This window comes from Varanus komodoensis, unplaced genomic scaffold, assembly GCF_004798865.1.
Source record: "Varanus komodoensis strain SLA01 unplaced genomic scaffold, ASM479886v1 scaffold6_1, whole genome shotgun sequence".
NCBI classification, from domain to species: Eukaryota; Metazoa; Chordata; class Lepidosauria; order Squamata; family Varanidae; genus Varanus; species Varanus komodoensis.
Genome location: NW_025336345.1, coordinates 3,008,091 through 3,026,557, shown reverse-complemented (window position 1 = coordinate 3,026,557; position 18,467 = coordinate 3,008,091). Strand labels below are relative to the sequence as shown.

At 45.3% G+C, this 18,467-nt stretch overlaps 1 protein-coding gene across 1 annotated transcript; it reads right to left on the bottom strand.

The window, feature by feature from the left end:
• Positions 1-359: 359 nt before the first annotated feature.
• On the bottom strand, positions 360-15,582 carry NIPAL4 (NIPA like domain containing 4). Its single transcript, XM_044451003.1, has 6 exons — positions 15,537-15,582; positions 6,417-6,665; positions 3,872-3,928; positions 2,808-2,898; positions 2,096-2,256; positions 360-964 (listed from the first exon to the last, which is right to left on the bottom strand). Exons 1-6 carry the CDS (start codon positions 15,580-15,582, stop codon positions 360-362), a joined length of 1,209 nt encoding a protein of 402 aa, XP_044306938.1.
• Positions 15,583-18,467: the final 2,885 nt, after the last annotated feature.

Below are 18,467 nucleotides of genomic sequence, written 5' to 3'. Positions count from 1 at the left end.
GCTTCTTGGCCAGAGACAGCCTTTGTCCATGCTGCGCAGGGGAGGTTCCTCTTACAGAAGGGCATAGAGGTCACTGCAGTCACGGATCCAGGCCAGTGAACACTTTGTTGTCTGGGAAAGGCACAGCCATGCCAGCCACAGAAATTCCAGCGAACACAATGCGCAGTGCCATTGCAAAGGGTGAAATGAAGGGGTCCCAAGAATGGTGGAGTAGAGAAGGTGCTAGTTCCTTGGGCTCAAGTCAATTGCTGTTTCCAGAACATGTATACGGTGGTGTTTCACTGAATGCAAACTCTTGCACACAAGCCGTTTGGTCGCAGTCCCAGTCCCTGCAGCTGCAGGATTATTCATTTTAGGATTCAACTGCAGATCATGAAAACTTTGGGTTTGCCATCAGCCTTGGCTTCTGGATCATCCAGCTCTATTAGGATGTTCTTGTCATCCTTCTTTGCTCGGGCCTGGTCGCCCTTCTGAAACATTTGCGGAAGGTTGCGCAGACTGATGTCCATATCCTTGAAGGCATGGAGTAGGAACACTCCAAGAATTATGGTAAGGAATCCGCACACTGTTCCAATGATGTCCACGGCGGACATGGTGACCCACTCCTTAAAGAGGATGACTGAAGTTGTGATGACAATGGTGGTGAAGAGCACATAGTAGATGGGGAAAACCATGGAGGTGTTGAAAATATCCAGAGCCTTGTTGAGGTAGTTGATTTGGGTGGTGATGGAGGCCACTAGTGTGAGGACAAGGATCCAGGTCAGGGGGTCCTGCAGAACAGGCTGGTGGGCAAAAAATTCCTTGATGGCAATGCCCAGACCTTTGACAGAAGATACGGAGAAAGCCCCAATCACAGAGCAGATGGTGAGGTAGATGAGGATATTGGACTGGCCGTAGCGTGGAGCTAGGAAAAAAATTAGAACCAGGCAGACCACCAAGAGAATGCTAGCATAAACCAGGAAACCTGGAAGAGAAAACCACAGGGAGTGACTGTCAAGTTATGGCAGATTCAGGCAATGCAGAGCACAGTTTGTAAGGCTGTTTTTACTACTGAATGTACTAGCTGCAACATGGCAAGGGTGCATCACAAACGGAGGGAAATAATTCTATCGGTCAACAAATAGGATTTCAATTGTAAGAAATGGGTATTCTTCCACTCACATGAATGGAACCATGTGGCTCAGCCCAGCAAGATCCAGCACAACCATTCAGCACAGATACTCAAAGGGCAGGATCCAGAGAAGATGTGTGCATAGTCCATGGGTGTAACTGCTTTGTCCCTTAGATTTTGCATATTGGAGGTGGTCCACCTGAAGCCCTGCCACCCAGAACCCCAAAACTCTGATTTAAACCCCCATAAGGGCAGTTGAAGAAAGGAACTGGACAAAGGGGCAGGAAATCTTTGCTTAAGAGCAGTTGCTCCCAGGAATGATCTGGGGTGGAGACTGCCGGTGGCTGGAGGCTCCTTTATCGGTGAAGCAATGTATCCACCCAGAGTCTCAGCCTGAACTATGGCACCATCCATGGTCCTGAACCTAGTTTGGTGCCAAGTTTGTACTCTATTCGGTGCCAGGCCAAAACTTTTTTTATTTAAACAGCATTTTAAAATTTAACAGTTTTTAAGTTTAGTCACTCTGTTTGTTTTGTGATTTATTGTCTTATTCTCTTTTATTATTTATTGAAATTCTTGTTTTAATTGTCTTTTTAAATATTGTAAGCCGTCCTGAGATCTTGTATAATAGGACGACATACAAAAGCTTTTAATAAAATAAATAAATAAATAAATAAATAAATAAATAAATAAGAAAATAAATATGTTTCAGCACCAAGGATAATTCCCTAAAAGTTTAGACTAAACCTGGAATAGATACACTGCTCCACTGACATTGGCATCACCACTGGTGGAGATGTTTTGTATGATAGCTCTGAACTACCAGATGCACGAATATGGTGGCCGCCACACTGGAGATTCACTCTTGTGGAAACAGCTCTGGACAGCCGCTGCACCACACACTGAACTGGGACTTAGACACTTGTTAAGCTTTCAATGCAGTGGGGAGATCTTTAACCCTTTACCACCCTGCCTCACAGTTACCTGGCTCTTTCAGCTTAGAGGCCATCTCATCCAGAGTGGTGACTTCCTCTTCCTCTGGAGCATGAATCACCAGGACTGTACTACCCACAATGCTCAGCATGCAACCAAGTTTGCCCAGTAGGTTGAGCCGTTCTCCGAGTAAATAGGAAGACAGAATGGAACTGTGCAAAGCAGAAAAGTAGTTCAGTGAAATTTCTTTGATAGTGTGCTTTTATAGAAAATTAATTCTATAAGGTTAAAATGGTTCCCCATTAATAGCAGATTTAGAGAGACTTATTTCAGAACTGGAAGAGTTGGGGGAAGTGATGAGAGATTTCAGATGCAGACATAGTTTTGGATACTCCAAAATAGGAACCAATCCTCTGACATTTGGTCTTTCTGGAGAAATGTAGCCTTCAGGTCCCAAATCAATGCCATCAATAAACATGGCACACTTTGACTGAGGTATCTTCCAATTTAATGAGACTGATCCTGACTTGAAAGTGACAGAAAAGGTAAAAGAATACAAATGCTCACTTGGCAAACAAACAATGGAGGGAAATCACCCCAGTGTTAAACTCCAACAAGCAATACTCTGCAAATGAAAAGCTGAAACAAGTATATGACTATTTGTCTACTAGGAAAATGTTATCAAGCTACTTTTCCGTTTGCCTGGTAAGTCATGGTACTGCCAGCTCTAGATGGGGATAGAGTAACACGTGAAGAAAAGTACCTTATGAGCACGCTCAGGGCTCCGAGAGGAGTAACAATTGTTGCAGGTGCAAAGGCATATGCGGCAAAGTTGGCAGCTTCTCCTCCACCCACTGAGCAAACAGCCAAAGGGAAAGCAAAGGACAAGCAAATTACAACAAATGTTTTCCCTGTTGAAATCTTGCTAATCTTGTTTGCATTCGGTGCCATAAAGCTTGGCCCACCATGGAACACGGACATTCAAGTCCATCAGAGATTAGTTCCAGGAGTGAGTGGATCTAATTGCCCGAGTGCCATAAATGTTGTCGATCAATTTTGCAAAATGTTGTACCAGATGATGGGCCCAATTCATAAGCAAATCAGGCAGCAGTGAAATGGCAACACAAGAGTCACCACCTTTAATTAGCAACTTCCAAAAGAAGTAGCTCTCTATATTAGTCTGCTGGAACAGAGAGGGTGAAAGACTTGTAGTACTTTACTGTGTTCTGGTCCATGAAAATGGATGCCGTAAACACTGGCCAGCTTTGAAGGCTCTTTGTTGCTTTTGATCAGCAAGTGCATCATTTCCACTGATGAACACTGCCAGTGGACTGCTCCATTTCCAGTCCCCACAAGGTGGTAGCACTTGAAAGTGGCAACACTTGAAAAACAATTTGCATGGGCTTCAGCCCAATCAGAGTGCTTCCAGAGAGCTCTAGCACTAAAATTGAGAAGGTATTTTGCAGCTCTTCTGCTTCTTCTTTGTCGATAGATTATCAACATTAGGAGAAAAGACAGAAGGAGAAGTGGGAAAATATGGGGAGCTTACATGCTAAAGGTGGCCACAATGCCCCCCACCCCACTCACACAAGATGTTGTTTACAAGACAAGGAGAATGGTGCTATGAAAGCACCCTTAGCAACGCTCCATGCCACCATGAAAAGAGGCCTTCAAATGTTACAACCAGCTTAAGGGGCACCACCATATGGAAGTGCCTCCACATGGTGCGTGTAGATTGAGGCAGCCCTTGGAGCACAGGGAAATAGGGGTCCAGTTCTCTGATAATCAAGTGCTGGAATAGGGACAATACAGGCTAGTCCTACTTACTGGTCAGCAGGCCAGCCCACCACAGCCAGTCCTTTAGGTAGCCATGACCTCCATCCCCTGGGAAGGAAAAGACACACATGCTTGGAGACTCATCGGAGAAAAGACCTGTGCTGCCTTAAATACAGACAGCAAACTAGACAAATTAGAAATATTAAGAGGGAAACAAGCAAAACCCTGCTTTAGGAAAATAATAGTTTAATCTTTGCAAAAGCAAAGGCATCCTCAATTTCAGTAGGTTATAGATGCAGGAGTTTAAAAATTCCTTCTGAGAATGAAAAGGAAAGATGACCTGGTTAACTTTACTGGAGATATGCAGTCCTTTTGCAGCAAGAGTGGAAATACTATGGACCTTTTTGGGCTTACTGCTAAATTCTGGTTTAATGCTACATGGGTGAGATTCAGACTTGGGTCTGAAAACTCCCACTCCTTTTCCTCCTCTGTCATGACCCCAAGGGAGGAGATCAGAAGCTTTCATTCCTACTTTTAAAGTAACCAGGGTCACCATTATGTCGAAAATGAGGGAACTCAGCTTAATTTAATGCTCAGTTTGTACAAACATGCCAAGGTCATCAACTATGATTTATTCCTGGCTTGCTTGAATAAGCCGTAGTTTAAGCAATCAGAATGCACTGAGTTCAGACTCAAGTTAGTTTAAAAGTAGAAACAGATGCTTCCAATTTCCTCTAAGAGTGGGAGGACAACAGCCAAGGTTCATTCTTATAGCGCTCAAGTACAGTTTGGCATTATGGCTCTGTCATTCTATCTTCTATTTATCTTCTGCATAGGTTTGCTACTTGAGCCCCTGAATCCAAGATCTATGTGGGCATCTTTTTGTGTTTAATCAAGAAATGTGGAAATTTGCGGTTTAAAGATTATAACCACAAAAGGTTATTATTGATAGACTAAGAATGACAACACATTCCTAACCCATACCTTATCAATCAATAAGAGAATAACCTTTCCCCATATAAACATGAATCTTAAAGAGGGGCTTACTGGACTACTGATTCATCCATCCCTGAGCTGTCTACACTGACTCCTCCAAAGTTTCAGATGTAAGATTTTCCCAGCTTGTTAGGACAGGACCTTAACTGGAAAATTTCTGGGATACAACATGGGGTATTACTTGTATAAACTTGTGCTCTGGCACCAAGCTCCAGGTATTCCATTCTAGATACTTCCAGATCAAGGGCAAAATTGGACAATACAGAGGTTCTAGATAGATGGCATTTCTGTGTAGCGAATAATATGGAATCCTCATGGAAGGCATAAAATCCAACAGTTCTACAGGAAGTACTTCTCTGTACAGCACACAGCTGAACGGTGGTATTTGCCAGCACAGGCTGTTGCGAAAGCACCCCATTCAGATCATTTTAAAGGGAACAAGCTGACTAGGTGAGACCTAACACAGCTGGCAATCGCAATACACACAATGGGCTAGGCAAACATTTGCCGGCAGTGCAAATGTTCTGGTTTCATCATAATTCCTATAAGGAAGTACCTTGTACCGTCCTTGAAGGGAACTACTGAAACATGGGAAGCTATTCCAAGGGTAAATACACAACAGCTATTCCTTGTGTAGAAAAAGGAAGTGTGAAGTCATGCGGGCCTTCCACGGCCAGATCCAACTTCTCCAAGAACAAGAGAGAAATCGTGGGAGTACTACTCATAGCATGCTAAGGGGTTGGCACAGGAATGTTGCACCGGAGGGCCAAGCTCCGTTTTGGAAAAGCTCCTGGGGGATTGCATTTCAATGGTGGGTGAGGCCAAAGAGAAAGGGGACCTGGGCCAAGTCCCCAAATGCCAGTATAGTGAGGGGAGGGATTCATTGTTCCTGGGACCTGCCATGTCTCCAAACATGGACCTGAGGAATCACTTCTTAATTTTTTTTGAACCTGCATTTGTATGGTGATGCTGCTGCTGTTGCAACACTGCTTAGGTCAGACTGCCACCTGGTTGTGGGTCTTGACCAACCAGCAGATTATCCATGGGTTAGATTACTTGTTGACCCAGCATTGCGCAGGTTCACACACGCATGCTCGTTGCTTGAGTGCAGCATCAACCAATGCCTTGGAGGCACACAGGGCCACGCACAGTTCAGGGGTGAGTTTAGCACCACAGATGAGGGTGAGGGGTGCAGAAAACTTTCACCCCTGCTGACAGCCATGTCTATGGGTACAGGCTACACACACATACACAGACACTTGTGAGGCATCACAAGCTGGGAGTCTTTCTCCATAAGACTGATGCATTCATAGTATTCTACCACTTGCCTTAGAGAGAAAGAGTGTGATTGTGACAGACACATCTTTGCAAACACGTGGTAGATAAAAGCACACTCAGCAGAGGGCCATGACTGATTGCAACTTCCAGTTCAGAGTGCACACAATCGTAAGCACAGGCTGTGCTCTGCTGCGAATCATGCATGAAATGGTTCTCCAAAGACTCCACGGCTCAAAGTCGGGCCTCTGTAACTTAGAGACCACCACAGCCTTTTCAGAAGCCAGCTTCTTCCATGCCACTTCCCTTGGCAGAAAAACCATACCTGCCCTGGTGCCTCCTTTCTCTACCAGTCGAAGCAGTCCTTTCTTCTTGAGGATGACGCTGCTGCCAATGAGGAAGCTGGAGAAGACAGCCAGGGCCAAGCCAATGTAGAAGCCATACTTGTCTTGTACTCGCACCATCCAGCTGGTGTTTAGAGTGGGATTCTTCTGGGACGAGACGGTTGAGTTGGCATTCCCAACAACCTGGCAGACAGCCTGATGAGACAGGCAAATCAGAGTGAACAATGAACCTGGGAAGACAGGAAGAATGGGGATGGAGGTGAGGATGGGAGATGATGTTTTTAAAGGGCAATAGCTTGCTTGCTGCTATCCTATATGCCATCTCAAAATAGGATTCCCACGTATTCAAACAAGTGATGTCCAACCGTGAGATTGAAACCATGTACGTTTTGAAACTGGCAAAGGAAAGGAATGTGAAAAGAATGGACTCCTGGAAGTTTGAATAGACAATCACCATCCATACCCAACACTTCTTGTTTCCACCCCTTGTTCTGTAGTGGACAGGTCTTGACAGGCCAGACATCAGCAGATCATCTTCAATGACCTTAATTAACATACAGTTAACAAAGCTTTTAATTAACAGAGCTGGAATCTTTTGTGAAAATGCACTTGCGCTTTGAATGAAACAGCCACTCAGGCCCTATTGGGATAATCATATATGCAGACTTTCTGACTGTTACGGAGTGGTGAAAGGTGAGGCAACTCCACCAACATGGTGGCATCCATGTAAAACTCAACGAACGAGCTTTGATTTGACTCTACAGAATCCCAATAGTTATTGAAATGACCTACTAAGTGAGCAATTCTACTGTTTATTCTCAAGAAGAGCACTAACATCATCAGAAGCACTCATCACATTAAGAGTAGCAGCAGATGGTGGGACCAACACCTCGTCTTTGGGATGGCGATCACCTTCCCAAGCATAACTTTTAACAACAGGACTAGCAGGAAATAGGAAAAGGCACTGGCCTCTGTGCTACTTCTCTGGTTAAGACAAAACCAGCATCAGAAAAGGAGGTGGTGGGATGTGATGGTCATGGCCAGTGCCAGCTTTCCAGGGTAGGGTCCTGCCCCCAGCTTTGTTTATTTGCCTCATGCACAAATGGCACAATCATTTGGAGGCAGATTCATCGGAGGAAGAAGCAGAGGAAAGCCAGTGTAGTGAGCCCCAGACAGAGCCAGGCAGGGAGACTGATGCTGCAGCTGAAGCCTGCCACTGAAAGAGCAGCCCGGCCCTTTTCCCTCCTGAAGAATTTACGCAAGAGGAGCATGAGCGCTGGTAAACTCTGTCGCTGGGTGCTCTCTTTGTTGGGCATCCCCTGCCTATATAACTTAAGGCATATTGGCCAAATCAACCACTGCTGTCAATCAAAGGGATCTCAAACTTACAGAGTAAAATCTGCCAAATGTCCCCTTTGAGTTGCCCTCCCTTGTCCTCCTTGCACCACTTTGATCAAGACGAGAAGTGCTCAGGGATGCTAGCAAGGGCCCCTGATGTAAGACTAACTGATCTCACTCAATGTGGATTTCAGGCAGGCCAGAATTTCAAGTTCAGAATTTATACTTCTGTTATTAGTTTTGCAGTAGAAGACAACAAGAAGTGGGACACTGAAAGAAAGCCACGTGTAGACTAAAAGGACAAGAAATTTGCTGACTGGATAGCTGAAAAATAGGGACAAAGGGGACAACGAGACAGGATTGTGGTCTAGAAGTTCTTTGGCCAGTAATGGTCATCAAAAGATTGGAACACAGAAGTAAGGTAGGTGGGAGGCATGGATAGACATGAAATGCTAGCATGCCATGTGTTCAAGAGCCAATCAGACTCTGGCATATACTACAACTCACTCTGCTACTTTGAATGACATGTGTAAGTCTTAGAAAAGGATCGTTCCTATATTCCAGCAGTTATCACGATTCAAGTTAAGAAAATCTTCTTTTGCATTCTCTGTGTGGTTCTCTGTAAGTTTAATAAGACTTGTTGGACATATAAAATGACAGTGCAGTTCAATTCAGGAAACTGGAAAAAAAACCAAGAACCAAGGCTTCCCTGTGAGATGAGATTTGTAGGGAAAATCTGCAAACAAGATTTGTGAATTTTACAGTGTCTCCAAAACCCACCTCCTCCTCCTTTGGACAGAAGGGACAGTGCCCAGCCCACAAGCACAAATGATGTTACACCAGGAGAAATGAGGTTCTGAACTATGAGCAAGAGGAGAATCCAGCAGAAGCTACATTAGACTGATCTTGTGCAATGGAAGGATTTGGTAGAGCTCCACCAGTGTTAGCTGAGTTTCCAGAAAGATACTGCTCAAGCAGCCTTCCCCGAAGGAAGGAAGGAAGGAAGGAAGGAAGGAAGGAAGGAAGGACCACAGATTCAACTCTGAGTATTTCTCACAGTGTCCCACACATGTGGGCTGGATTCATATTTCCTCACTACCAAGTCATCTGTCACAAACAATCAGACTGGAAAAACTTGATTTATCTGCATTCAGGAATAATACTAATGAACCTAGCTCTTTTTTGCAACTGTGAACACTCCTGCATGCAATAGATGAAGTATCCTTGCAGCAGCCACATTGTGATCACCCCCGAATCCTGTTGGTTCACCCCTGAAAATGCAAAATATGCTCGCTGGACAGCTGTTAAAACATTGTTAGTGAAAGTCAAAAACAAAGGATAAACAATAGGTAAATGCTATGACCTCCACACTAATAAACCTTTCTACAGGATAATGGAATTCAAATCAAAAGGCTAGGCAAAGCACTAGAAAAAGAAGAAAAAAAGCAAAGCAACCCAATGTTCAGAACCAGAAATGATGCATACGCTATGTCCCAGCACATGCAGATGCACGCGCACACACTTCTGGCAAAATGGAACACGTAATTTATTTTAACTGGAAGCAGCACAGACACTCATCAGGTTTTGTCAGTGAAGGTGTGCCAGCAAGTGTGAGAGGGAAAACTGATGAGTCGTCGGGGTTCCCAGATTCCAGGCACGCCCATGAGACTGATCCAACTCCATCACAGCACAGCCCACGAGGAGAGTATTGCAGCAGCCTCATTAAGGCGGCCCTTGATTGCTGCAATCAGGCTGCTTCAATTATAAGTTTAATGTGGAGTTGCTAAGAGCTGAGTTTTGGAGCATAAGAAATCTCACAACACACACACACACAATGGGTGAGGCACAGCTAAAGATTACAAAGATAAGCAAGGATCACTGTGCAAAGAAGCTGCAGCTGGTGCAGAATGAGGGATGGTAACAGTGGTATAGAAATAGTACAAATAAATAAACATGCAAAGTAAATTTCTCTGAAAAGAGAAGTCCTAAGAGCTGAGCTGCTGCGAGGAGGATCTGACCCTGGACTAGGAACATCTGCTGCATGACCTATGAGAAGCAACTAAGGAGGAGATCTGTTTTTCAAGCTTGCCAACTGGACAGGAAAAAACCTGGCCCAACCCATTCTTGAGTCTTTAGGTGACACTTTTAATTATTTGGAAAGCTTCAACTGGGTGGGTTCAGACAACATAGCAACCCATATTTCAACAACAACCCACTTTTAGACCATACTTAATCCTCAGCTTGATACCCCATGATAAAGTATAGGCACGAGTTAAGTATGGATTGTGAAATGTGGGTTATCTTTTTGTCTGAACCCCACTGTTCTAGCAAGCCATGGCTTGTTAATCACAGTCAGCTCACGAAGAGAACCTACAGTTTGTTCTTGGGTTGTGAACACTGTGTTGTTCACCATTGTTTCTTATCTTGCTTGGGTTCAGACAACATGATAACCTATATCAACAACCCATAGTTAGTTAGTTAGTTTGTTTGTTTATTTATTTATTTATACTTATTGGAATTCTTGTATGCCACCCCATTCGCATAAGCCTTGGGGAGGCTTCCAACCCATAAGTAAATATCAATACAAATACATAAAAAAACTGGAAACTTCCTGGCATAATAATTTAAAACCAATAAATAAATCAGCAATTATTAAAATAACGTTTAAATAAAAAGGTCTTGGCCTGGCGCCGAAAAACAAATAGCGACGGCACCAGGCAGACCTCTCTGGGGAGCGCATTCCATAAGTGGGGCGCCAATTATCAGTAGTCCACGGATAACCTCCACTCAGTCCATAGTCCTTCCTTGAAAGTGGGTTCTGAACCAGCCCATATCATCCGCTAATGACTTGCCCATATCTAAAACATAGTGAGGAGGCTACAACATCTGGATTCTGGAAAGATTTATGCTGGTTGTACCTCAGCTATGAAGCTTACTGAAGCGGGAGGACTGCTTGGCAGCACTGGCTTTCAGAGTACACGTGATAACCTACTGGCTTGGATCTCAGGCAGAATGCTTTATCATTCAGTGGAGCTTTCCTGGTTCCTCCCTCCCACTATAGTTCTTTGTGCTCATCCAAAGTGCTCCACCAAGTGCACTAAGGCAGAGGCAGCTTCAGCATTGTGGGTAAATTGGGAGAAACTGGTAAGACTGCCTTGCGAAACAGAAGTGCTTTCCAATCATACATCCACAGTGTTTATTTCAAAAAGCATTTAATGAACCCAAAGTCAACATCACACCACAGGAAGGACACCACTGAAAGAACAAGACCTCTGTGCCTTCTTCTTCCTTGCAGCGGACTTTGGGCACCCTCAAAATGTCCAGAGATTCCCCCAAAGCAGATCCAGAGGGGATATGGGGAGCTGCAGCAGGGAGAAGACGACGTGGGAGTCCTGTTCCACCAAGAATTACTTTCAACCGGCAGAATGAAGAAGGTGTGTGCAAGTCACTTGTGTATGGCTTAATTGTAAGCAATTGGTTGTATTTTCTTTTTATGGTTTATAGAACATTTTAATTTTTTTCAAACAAATGAAAAGTGGACCCGAAGATTTTTCCCTTCACTAATTCTTGTTAGTTCAAAACAAAAACTTCATTCATCTTCAAAAATAAAGGATACAGCAAAATTTGTTTAAAGTGCATTAGGGTGCAATCCTACGCATGTTTAGACTGGAAAAAGTCCTACATCTCCCAACAGTCCCTAACCATTCTGCTGTCTAAACATGCACAGTATTGTTTATTGTGTTCTTAATTGGCTATAGTTAGTTAACTGGCAGCTGGAGACTTTGTAAAATCCAAAACTATAGACAGTGCTCAGCATAGTCCAAAAGTCATTACACAGTTTGTAAAAAGCACAGGGATCCTGCCAGAAAAAAATGAATCATTTTACTCCTGTTTTATAATGTAGTTTTAAACATTTTATGCTGTTCTTTATGCTTTCAAACTGTTTTTTAAGTGGTTCGTGAACTGGCCAGAGTGTTTCAGCTATTGGGCGATCCAGAAGAGAACTAAATAAATAAATAAAGGCAGCCCTGTGCTGAAAGAAAATAGCCTTGGCCCATTAACTAGAGCTGAATAAACACAGAATGAGAAGATTTGATCTACTGGGATAACAAGGCAATCTAATCAACCTATAGCCTGATTTTCAAAGCACAACTCTGCAGCAGTCTGAAAATCCAGCAATGCAAATGTGGCGTGGTGTTTAGATCCTGGCACTTTGCCTGATACAAACCAGTCTTTGTGAGCCTGAAAACAAAACCTGAATTATCTGCACCATACGCACAATGGCCCAATGTCATACAGTAGCCTTTTCCTTCCTTGGCAATTGATAAGAATGCCAATATCCTCAAAGGCAAAGATCCAGCAGCAGAGGAGGAGGAGGCTGAGGATGAAGGCAGCCAGCGGCACCCCACTGCTGAGGCTGTCCCTGCTATCTCCTCTGAAGGGATATTCAAATGGACAGGGAGGGGGCGAAGCGTCCGCTAAAGTGAGGGAATGGGGGGCATGTCCTGGGTTTGCTATATACATGCAGCAGTCTTTAAAGGGATGAAAGCATCCCAGGAGAACCCAATGGGGTGCATCATTTCAGACCATGAATGCAAGTGCTCCCATATGTTTAAAAAGCACACAACAATCCACAAAAGACAGCTAATCCTGGTAGGAATAGGCTGGGATATGGTTGTTATCTTTGAGGTGTTGGTGTTTTGTGTTTTACTCTCAGGAACTTTATTGCATGTGGGGAAGCAACAGAAATAGCTTCCTGACAGCACAGGAGGAGGAGAATGATGTGAGCCGCTTTGAGTTCTTTAAAAAAAGAAAAAAAGTGGGATATAAATTTAATAGTGAAAAAAAGAAAATGATGCAGCCCTCTCTAACACCATTGGATTCTATCCTCTTATCCACTATTCGTGAGAACCAGCCCTTAGTATTCCTAGATTAGTATATAGAACAATCACATGCAAATGTGGAGCTTATTTAGCTAGTATGATTTACAGCATAATGCAATTTTTCTTCAGACACATCAACTTCTTCCTTCTCTTTTCTCCTCCTATATTCTTTATTTACTTATTTTATACTGTTAATTTTAATTTTATATTATTATGTTTGTATCTCAGTGTATTTTTGTATTTAGTGGTAATTTATTATGTTCTATTGTATTTCAATGTATTTTATTGTGTTGTAAGCCGCCCCGAGGCTTCGGCAAGGGGCGGCATAGAAATGTTATAATAATAATAATAATAATAATAATAATAATAATAATAATAATAATAAGTTCCCCTTCAGAAGGGTGTACTCCTCCACGTTTGCCTTTGAAGATGGTTCAGAAGGTGCACCTTGTGCCAGATGTGGCCACCAGACTGTCAATGGGACCCAAAGGTCTGAACATGTAATACTGAGTCTGGCCCCGTTAAACTAAGCTAATTCAAGGCTCTGGCTTTGACCCTTCAAAGCCTGATTGGGTTTGGGAGCACAAAACTGAAAGAGCGCCTTTCCGGGTTTGAATCTATCCACAAGACTGTGCTCAGTATTGGAGGGGGTGCGCCAAAGGAGGCTCAGGGTGGTTACCAGAGAGGGGCCTTCCTGGTGACAATGGAACCACCTCCTCCATGAAGCCTGTCTGGTCATCTTCTTCAGGCTATGTGAAGAACTTCCATCTGTCTTGGGAATTTGGCAGCGTATGATAAAGTTCTGAATCAGACCCTGGGATTTTTTTTACAGTTGTTATACTTGTTTATATACGTATGTGTGTATTGTGTACACTGTGTATGTAAACGGCTTTTATATTAGGTTATGATATTGTATTTTTAAGGTTTAAAATTTTTAAGGCTTTAAATCTTTATAACCTCCCAGAAAGCTTTGCCTATGGGGCCTTATATAAATTTAATAAATGAATGAAAATGACTCCATGAAGCTAAGGCAGTAGACAGAAAAAAATCTACTTAAGCATCTTTATTATTGATGTTCCCTTTGCATCTGATGCTGAGTCCAATTAAACTGCATTTTTGGAACTGAGCTAAGTCCTCTGAATTTCCCTTTGCTTCTTGGAAGTCCCGTAGCCCTGTTCCACCTCATGCTCTCTGTGCTCACATGACCTCGACAGGAAACATCCAAACCTGTAGCTCTGCCCTCACTCTCAGCAGAGGCAAAGAGAACATAAAACTTGAGGGCACCAGAGAAATTAGCCAATGGACTGTGTCATGCCATCAGTCACTCCTGTACGGTGTCTGACACAGTAGACTTTGGTGCATTATGAAAGCAAATGTTGTCTTTGATCCATTATTTCAATATGCTTAGAGCACTTCAGTGGCAACAGAGTGGTTGGGGAAGGAAAATATTTCTCACATGTATTTGTGAGTGGCTGATTAGAGGAACCATCTCATCCTCCAGATGGTTTGCACTACAACTGCCATCAACCTTAGCCAGAGTGCCCAATGGCCCAAGATCAAGAGAGTCATAATTCAAAGCATTGGGAGGTTGATGAGCTCTACTTATTCTTTGAATCGACCCCTTGAAACTTATGATGCACTTGCCACATTAATTTCAGTGGCACCGCTCTAAGCATGATGGATGCCAGGCTGGGCTATGGATGATCCAACCCCTGGAGGGTGCCAGACTGGGGAAGGCTGTAAGCAGCAGTGCAGTGGCCTGTTGAGTCCACAAGCCACCAGCCCAGAATCGCTTTACCATCATCAACTTCCGCTGGGCCTTTAAGTGCATCCAAGAGTTCTTGGACACAGTCGCTGGCATGACAAGAAATAGGACAGACAACCAGAGACAGGGCAATTATCCCTGCTGTCTGATGCCAGGATAGTACCCCCCAATGGGTTTTTGGGGTTTGACAAGCTGCTGTGTGTGGACTTCTGATAAAACTGGAGCTAAATGCTTCAGTGCAGAGAATTCCACCTCTTCCACTTCATGAGGATGGCTGCACCAGGGCCCATAGCTCACAGTCCCTTGGGAGGAATGGGGCAGGTCCAGAAGAAAGCTCAGAAGACATACTGGGCCAGAAGCCACCCGTCATAAGCGACGACGTGACACGAAATGTCACGCACCATCCTTCTGATGCGTCCTCACGAGCACCTCGTCAGTTTCGCACATTCTCCGCTTTCCTGCCCCCCATCCAGAAACATGCTCCAAACACTCTAGATCGGAGAGCAAGTATTCACACGCCAAGTAGGGAGGGCGTCCTCTTATACAATCCGTTTTTCCACTGGGGTCTCAGGACGTCTCTCCACCCTCACTTCGCGCGCTCACCTTTTTTGGGAAGGGGAGGCGACACGCGCACCCCACGGTCAGAGGGGAGAAGAGCAAGGGGTGAAATCTCGGGAAAGGAGCGGCGACACACCCGCTTCCAAACCGCCATCACCCGCGCAACAGCAAACTCCCACCCGTGGGGAAGGGAGACGTGCTCTCGGGATCCTCAAGACCAAGCGGCGCGGGCGGGAAAGGCACCGAGGCGCTCGGGTCGTGCGCTCGCTCCCGACGGCCCCTAAAGCGTCACGCGTCTCCCGGCAGACTCTTCCCAGGTCAGGAGGCGACGCTAATACGGGAGGGGGGAGGCCGGGGAATTCGTCTCGCGGCGTGGGGAAGCCCCCGGCCGGCTCCTCGGGACCCCGGAAACGTCCCTTCGGGTTGTGGGGAACGGGTGGCGTGGGAATTGAGACCTCGAAGGACGAAGAGGAGGGGAGGCGGGGGCGGCAACTCCCCGCGCCACCCGTCGTCCTCCCCGCCCGGCCCGGCGGCGGCAACGCGGCGCGCCCACTCACCGTTGGCACAGCTCCCGTTGACCCACAGCGGCTCGGGTCGCTCCATGTGCGCGTCCCCGGGCGCCCGCCGGGCCAAGATGCCGCCGCCGCCGCCGGAGCCGGGCAAGGGAGCGCGCGCGTGCCTGCGTCCGGCGGGGAGACCTGCCGCCCGCCGCTCTCGCCTCTCCTTTCGACAGCAAGCGGAGGAAGCGCAGCCTCGCCCCGGCCTGTGGTGAGCTGGCGAGCTGCTCCCGGCCAGGCTGGGATCGCACCTGCCCCAGCCGGACGCCCCGCGCCACGCTCCTCCCTTCCCCGCCTCCCCGTGCGCACAGGGCGCGCACCGCCGCCGGCTCGCTCGGCCACCTCTCTCTCCGTGGCACGCGAGGGGCGAAGCGGAGCGCACTGTGCCCGCGTGCCCGTGCCCGTGCGTGTGCAGAGCCCGGTGCGTTCCGGTAGCTTGCGGTGGGCGCGCGGCGCGCCTGTGGTTAGAAGTCCTGTTGCTAGATGCTCAATGCCCGAGGTCGCTTTGGATACAACGAAAAGGTAGCCCTTTTCACCGTAAGTAAAATTCCAAGATCCATGCTCCGAATAAGGCCAACCAAAAGGGCACAAAAATGTGCAGGCTTTCCAAATTTCTGAATCTCTTCATCGTGCAAGATGTTACCCAAAGCAGGCGCACAGAGAATAAGGGGGTTGGAAAAGGACTTGGTGGTGAAGACACATTGTCTGCGGGAAAGAGCATGCAGACGGTGTGACTCCACTATCGATCCAGTTTCTCTCTGTTGCCGCCTTCCCTGCTTGCCCCGGCACAGTTTTGGCTGGCCTAATTTCAGGTATGGAGAACTCTTAAATGGAAAAACTGGCTCCAGTATTTAAAAAGGACAGAGCTCACGTCATTTTGTTTCATTCTGGACTGTTTCATCATAAGGATTTCAAGGTAAGAAGAATTCAGCAGGGGCTCCTATTGCCTCCTTTTGTGCAAGCCAGAACTTTCCCTGGAAGCAAAAATGATGCAACTGAAGCTGCCGTACCAAAGTATGGCACAGCATGGGAAGCCAAGACCGCCTGGAGAAGACAACCAGGCTAGGGAAAGTTGAAGGCAGAAGAACAGGAGAAAGAGCAAACGTGAGATGTCTTGATTCCATAAAGAAAACCACAGCCTGGGGTTTCCAAGAGCTGAGCAGGCTGTGAAGGACTGGGCATTTTGGAGGGCTTTCATTCTATAGGGTCACCACAAGTCAGAGACAACTTGATGACCCCTAACAAGGAGTCTGCTTGTAGATCATTTGTATATCCCAATGGTCCTTACTTCTGAGCCTACAATGTGGGCACTGGTTGAAAATTCATTTTAACTTGCCCCCAAATGAAAATGAAAATACGACTTTTGGTAAGGTCCGCTTTCCATAATTTCCCTACAGCGTTGTTCGTCAGTTGCCAATGGCAACCTATTTATTTACTGCTGCACCAACAGTCCTGTTTAGTTACGACTTGCATCATGGGCCATTTTTACAAATATAACAGCATAAAATAACTTTCATATCATTCCAAGTCAGTTCAAATGTGATTATTTTTATTTAAATAGGCATTTCACCTCCTAGGCTAATTTTCTCGTGCTGTTCCATGCAGCAATTAGTTGTATTTTTAAATTATGTTTTTAACTGACTGCCAATTTTTATCTGCTTTAGTGTGTGGTGCCTTAATGAGTAAAATGTGATTAGAGATTATTGCGATATTGCTCATTTGTTTATGTGGCTTAATTGAGGTTTTTGTCTTAGATTGTGGATTTTACTGTTGCTTGCCACCTGATTTAATTTCTTTGTTTTTAAAGGAAAGATATAATGAAACAGACTAATGAAGCAAGTTTATAGATGTGCTTCACTGCCATGCCTCATGAGCAAACCACTGTGGACATGGACTACGCTTATGAGCCATCAGTGTGTAGGAAAATGCATTTATATCATTATGTGTAAAGATTTACAAATGTCTCTTTGAATATATGTACTTTGACCAAATCAGCAGCTAACATGAACCTAAATCAGTGCTCACACATATGGGATTATGCTATGCTATGCTAGTCGCGAAGTCGCATCCAACCCATCGCGACCCCATGGACAACATTCCTCCAGGCCTTCCTGTCCTCCACCATCCCCCGGAGTCCACCTAAGCTCACACCAACTGCTTCAGTGACTCCATCCAGCCTCCTCATCCTCTGCCATCCCCTCCTCCTTTTGCCATCTATTGTTCCCAGCATTAGGCTCTTCTCCAGGGAGTCCTTCCTTCTCAGGAGGTGGCCAAAGTATTTGAGTTTCAGTAAAGACTTCCAGAACAAAGCTGTGTTTTCCAGGCATGACCATACTTATATTAATTATAGGGGCTAAGCTAACAATAATGAGCTTTTCAGTATGAAGGTTTCCAGTTGGGCACTGTACTTCTAAAATACTGTCTGATCGAGCCCAGTTTCACACTTCTGAATTTGGATCCAACCCAATGAAATCGATATGCACGTTCACTCAGGGGCAAGTCCCATTGTGGGGTTCACTTCCACATACGTGGGTGGAAGATTGCAGTGATACTGCAATAAATGTGCTGGCCCAGTAACATTCCGAGATGATCATCCAACTTCAATAATGAATTCCTCTGTCAATTACATTGGTTACCAATGGAAGTCCAGGCCCAATTCAATGTGCTGACATTAATGTTTAAAGCCTTTCATGGTTTGGGGCTGGGTTATCTGAAAGAATGCCACCTTTTGTATGTACTTACCCACACCCTGAAATCATTAATGGCCGTCCTCCTCAGAGCCCCTTCCAAAGGAAGCAAGAGTGTGGCCATGAGGGGACGGGCCTTTTTGGTTGTGGCACCTCGTGTGTCTCATGCCCACTCTTTCTTCCTTTGGCCACCAATATATTAATAGTTAGATTTTTGTTCCCATTTTACTATATGCTATTACTG

Bases quoted from the DNA above. Each gene is read 5' to 3' on its own strand.
- NIPAL4 (XM_044451003.1), bottom strand. From the start codon at position 15,582: ATGGAGCGACCCGAGCCGCTGTGGGTCAACGGGAGCTGTGCCAACG. The intron at 2,899-3,871 runs GTAAGTAGGACT...CTGTTTGCTCAG, and splicing joins GTGGGCTGGCCTGCTGACCA to TGGGTGGAGGAGAAGCTGCC. The intron at 2,257-2,807 runs GTACTTTTCTTC...TGCTTTGCACAG, and splicing joins GCCCTGAGCGTGCTCATAAG to TTCCATTCTGTCTTCCTATT.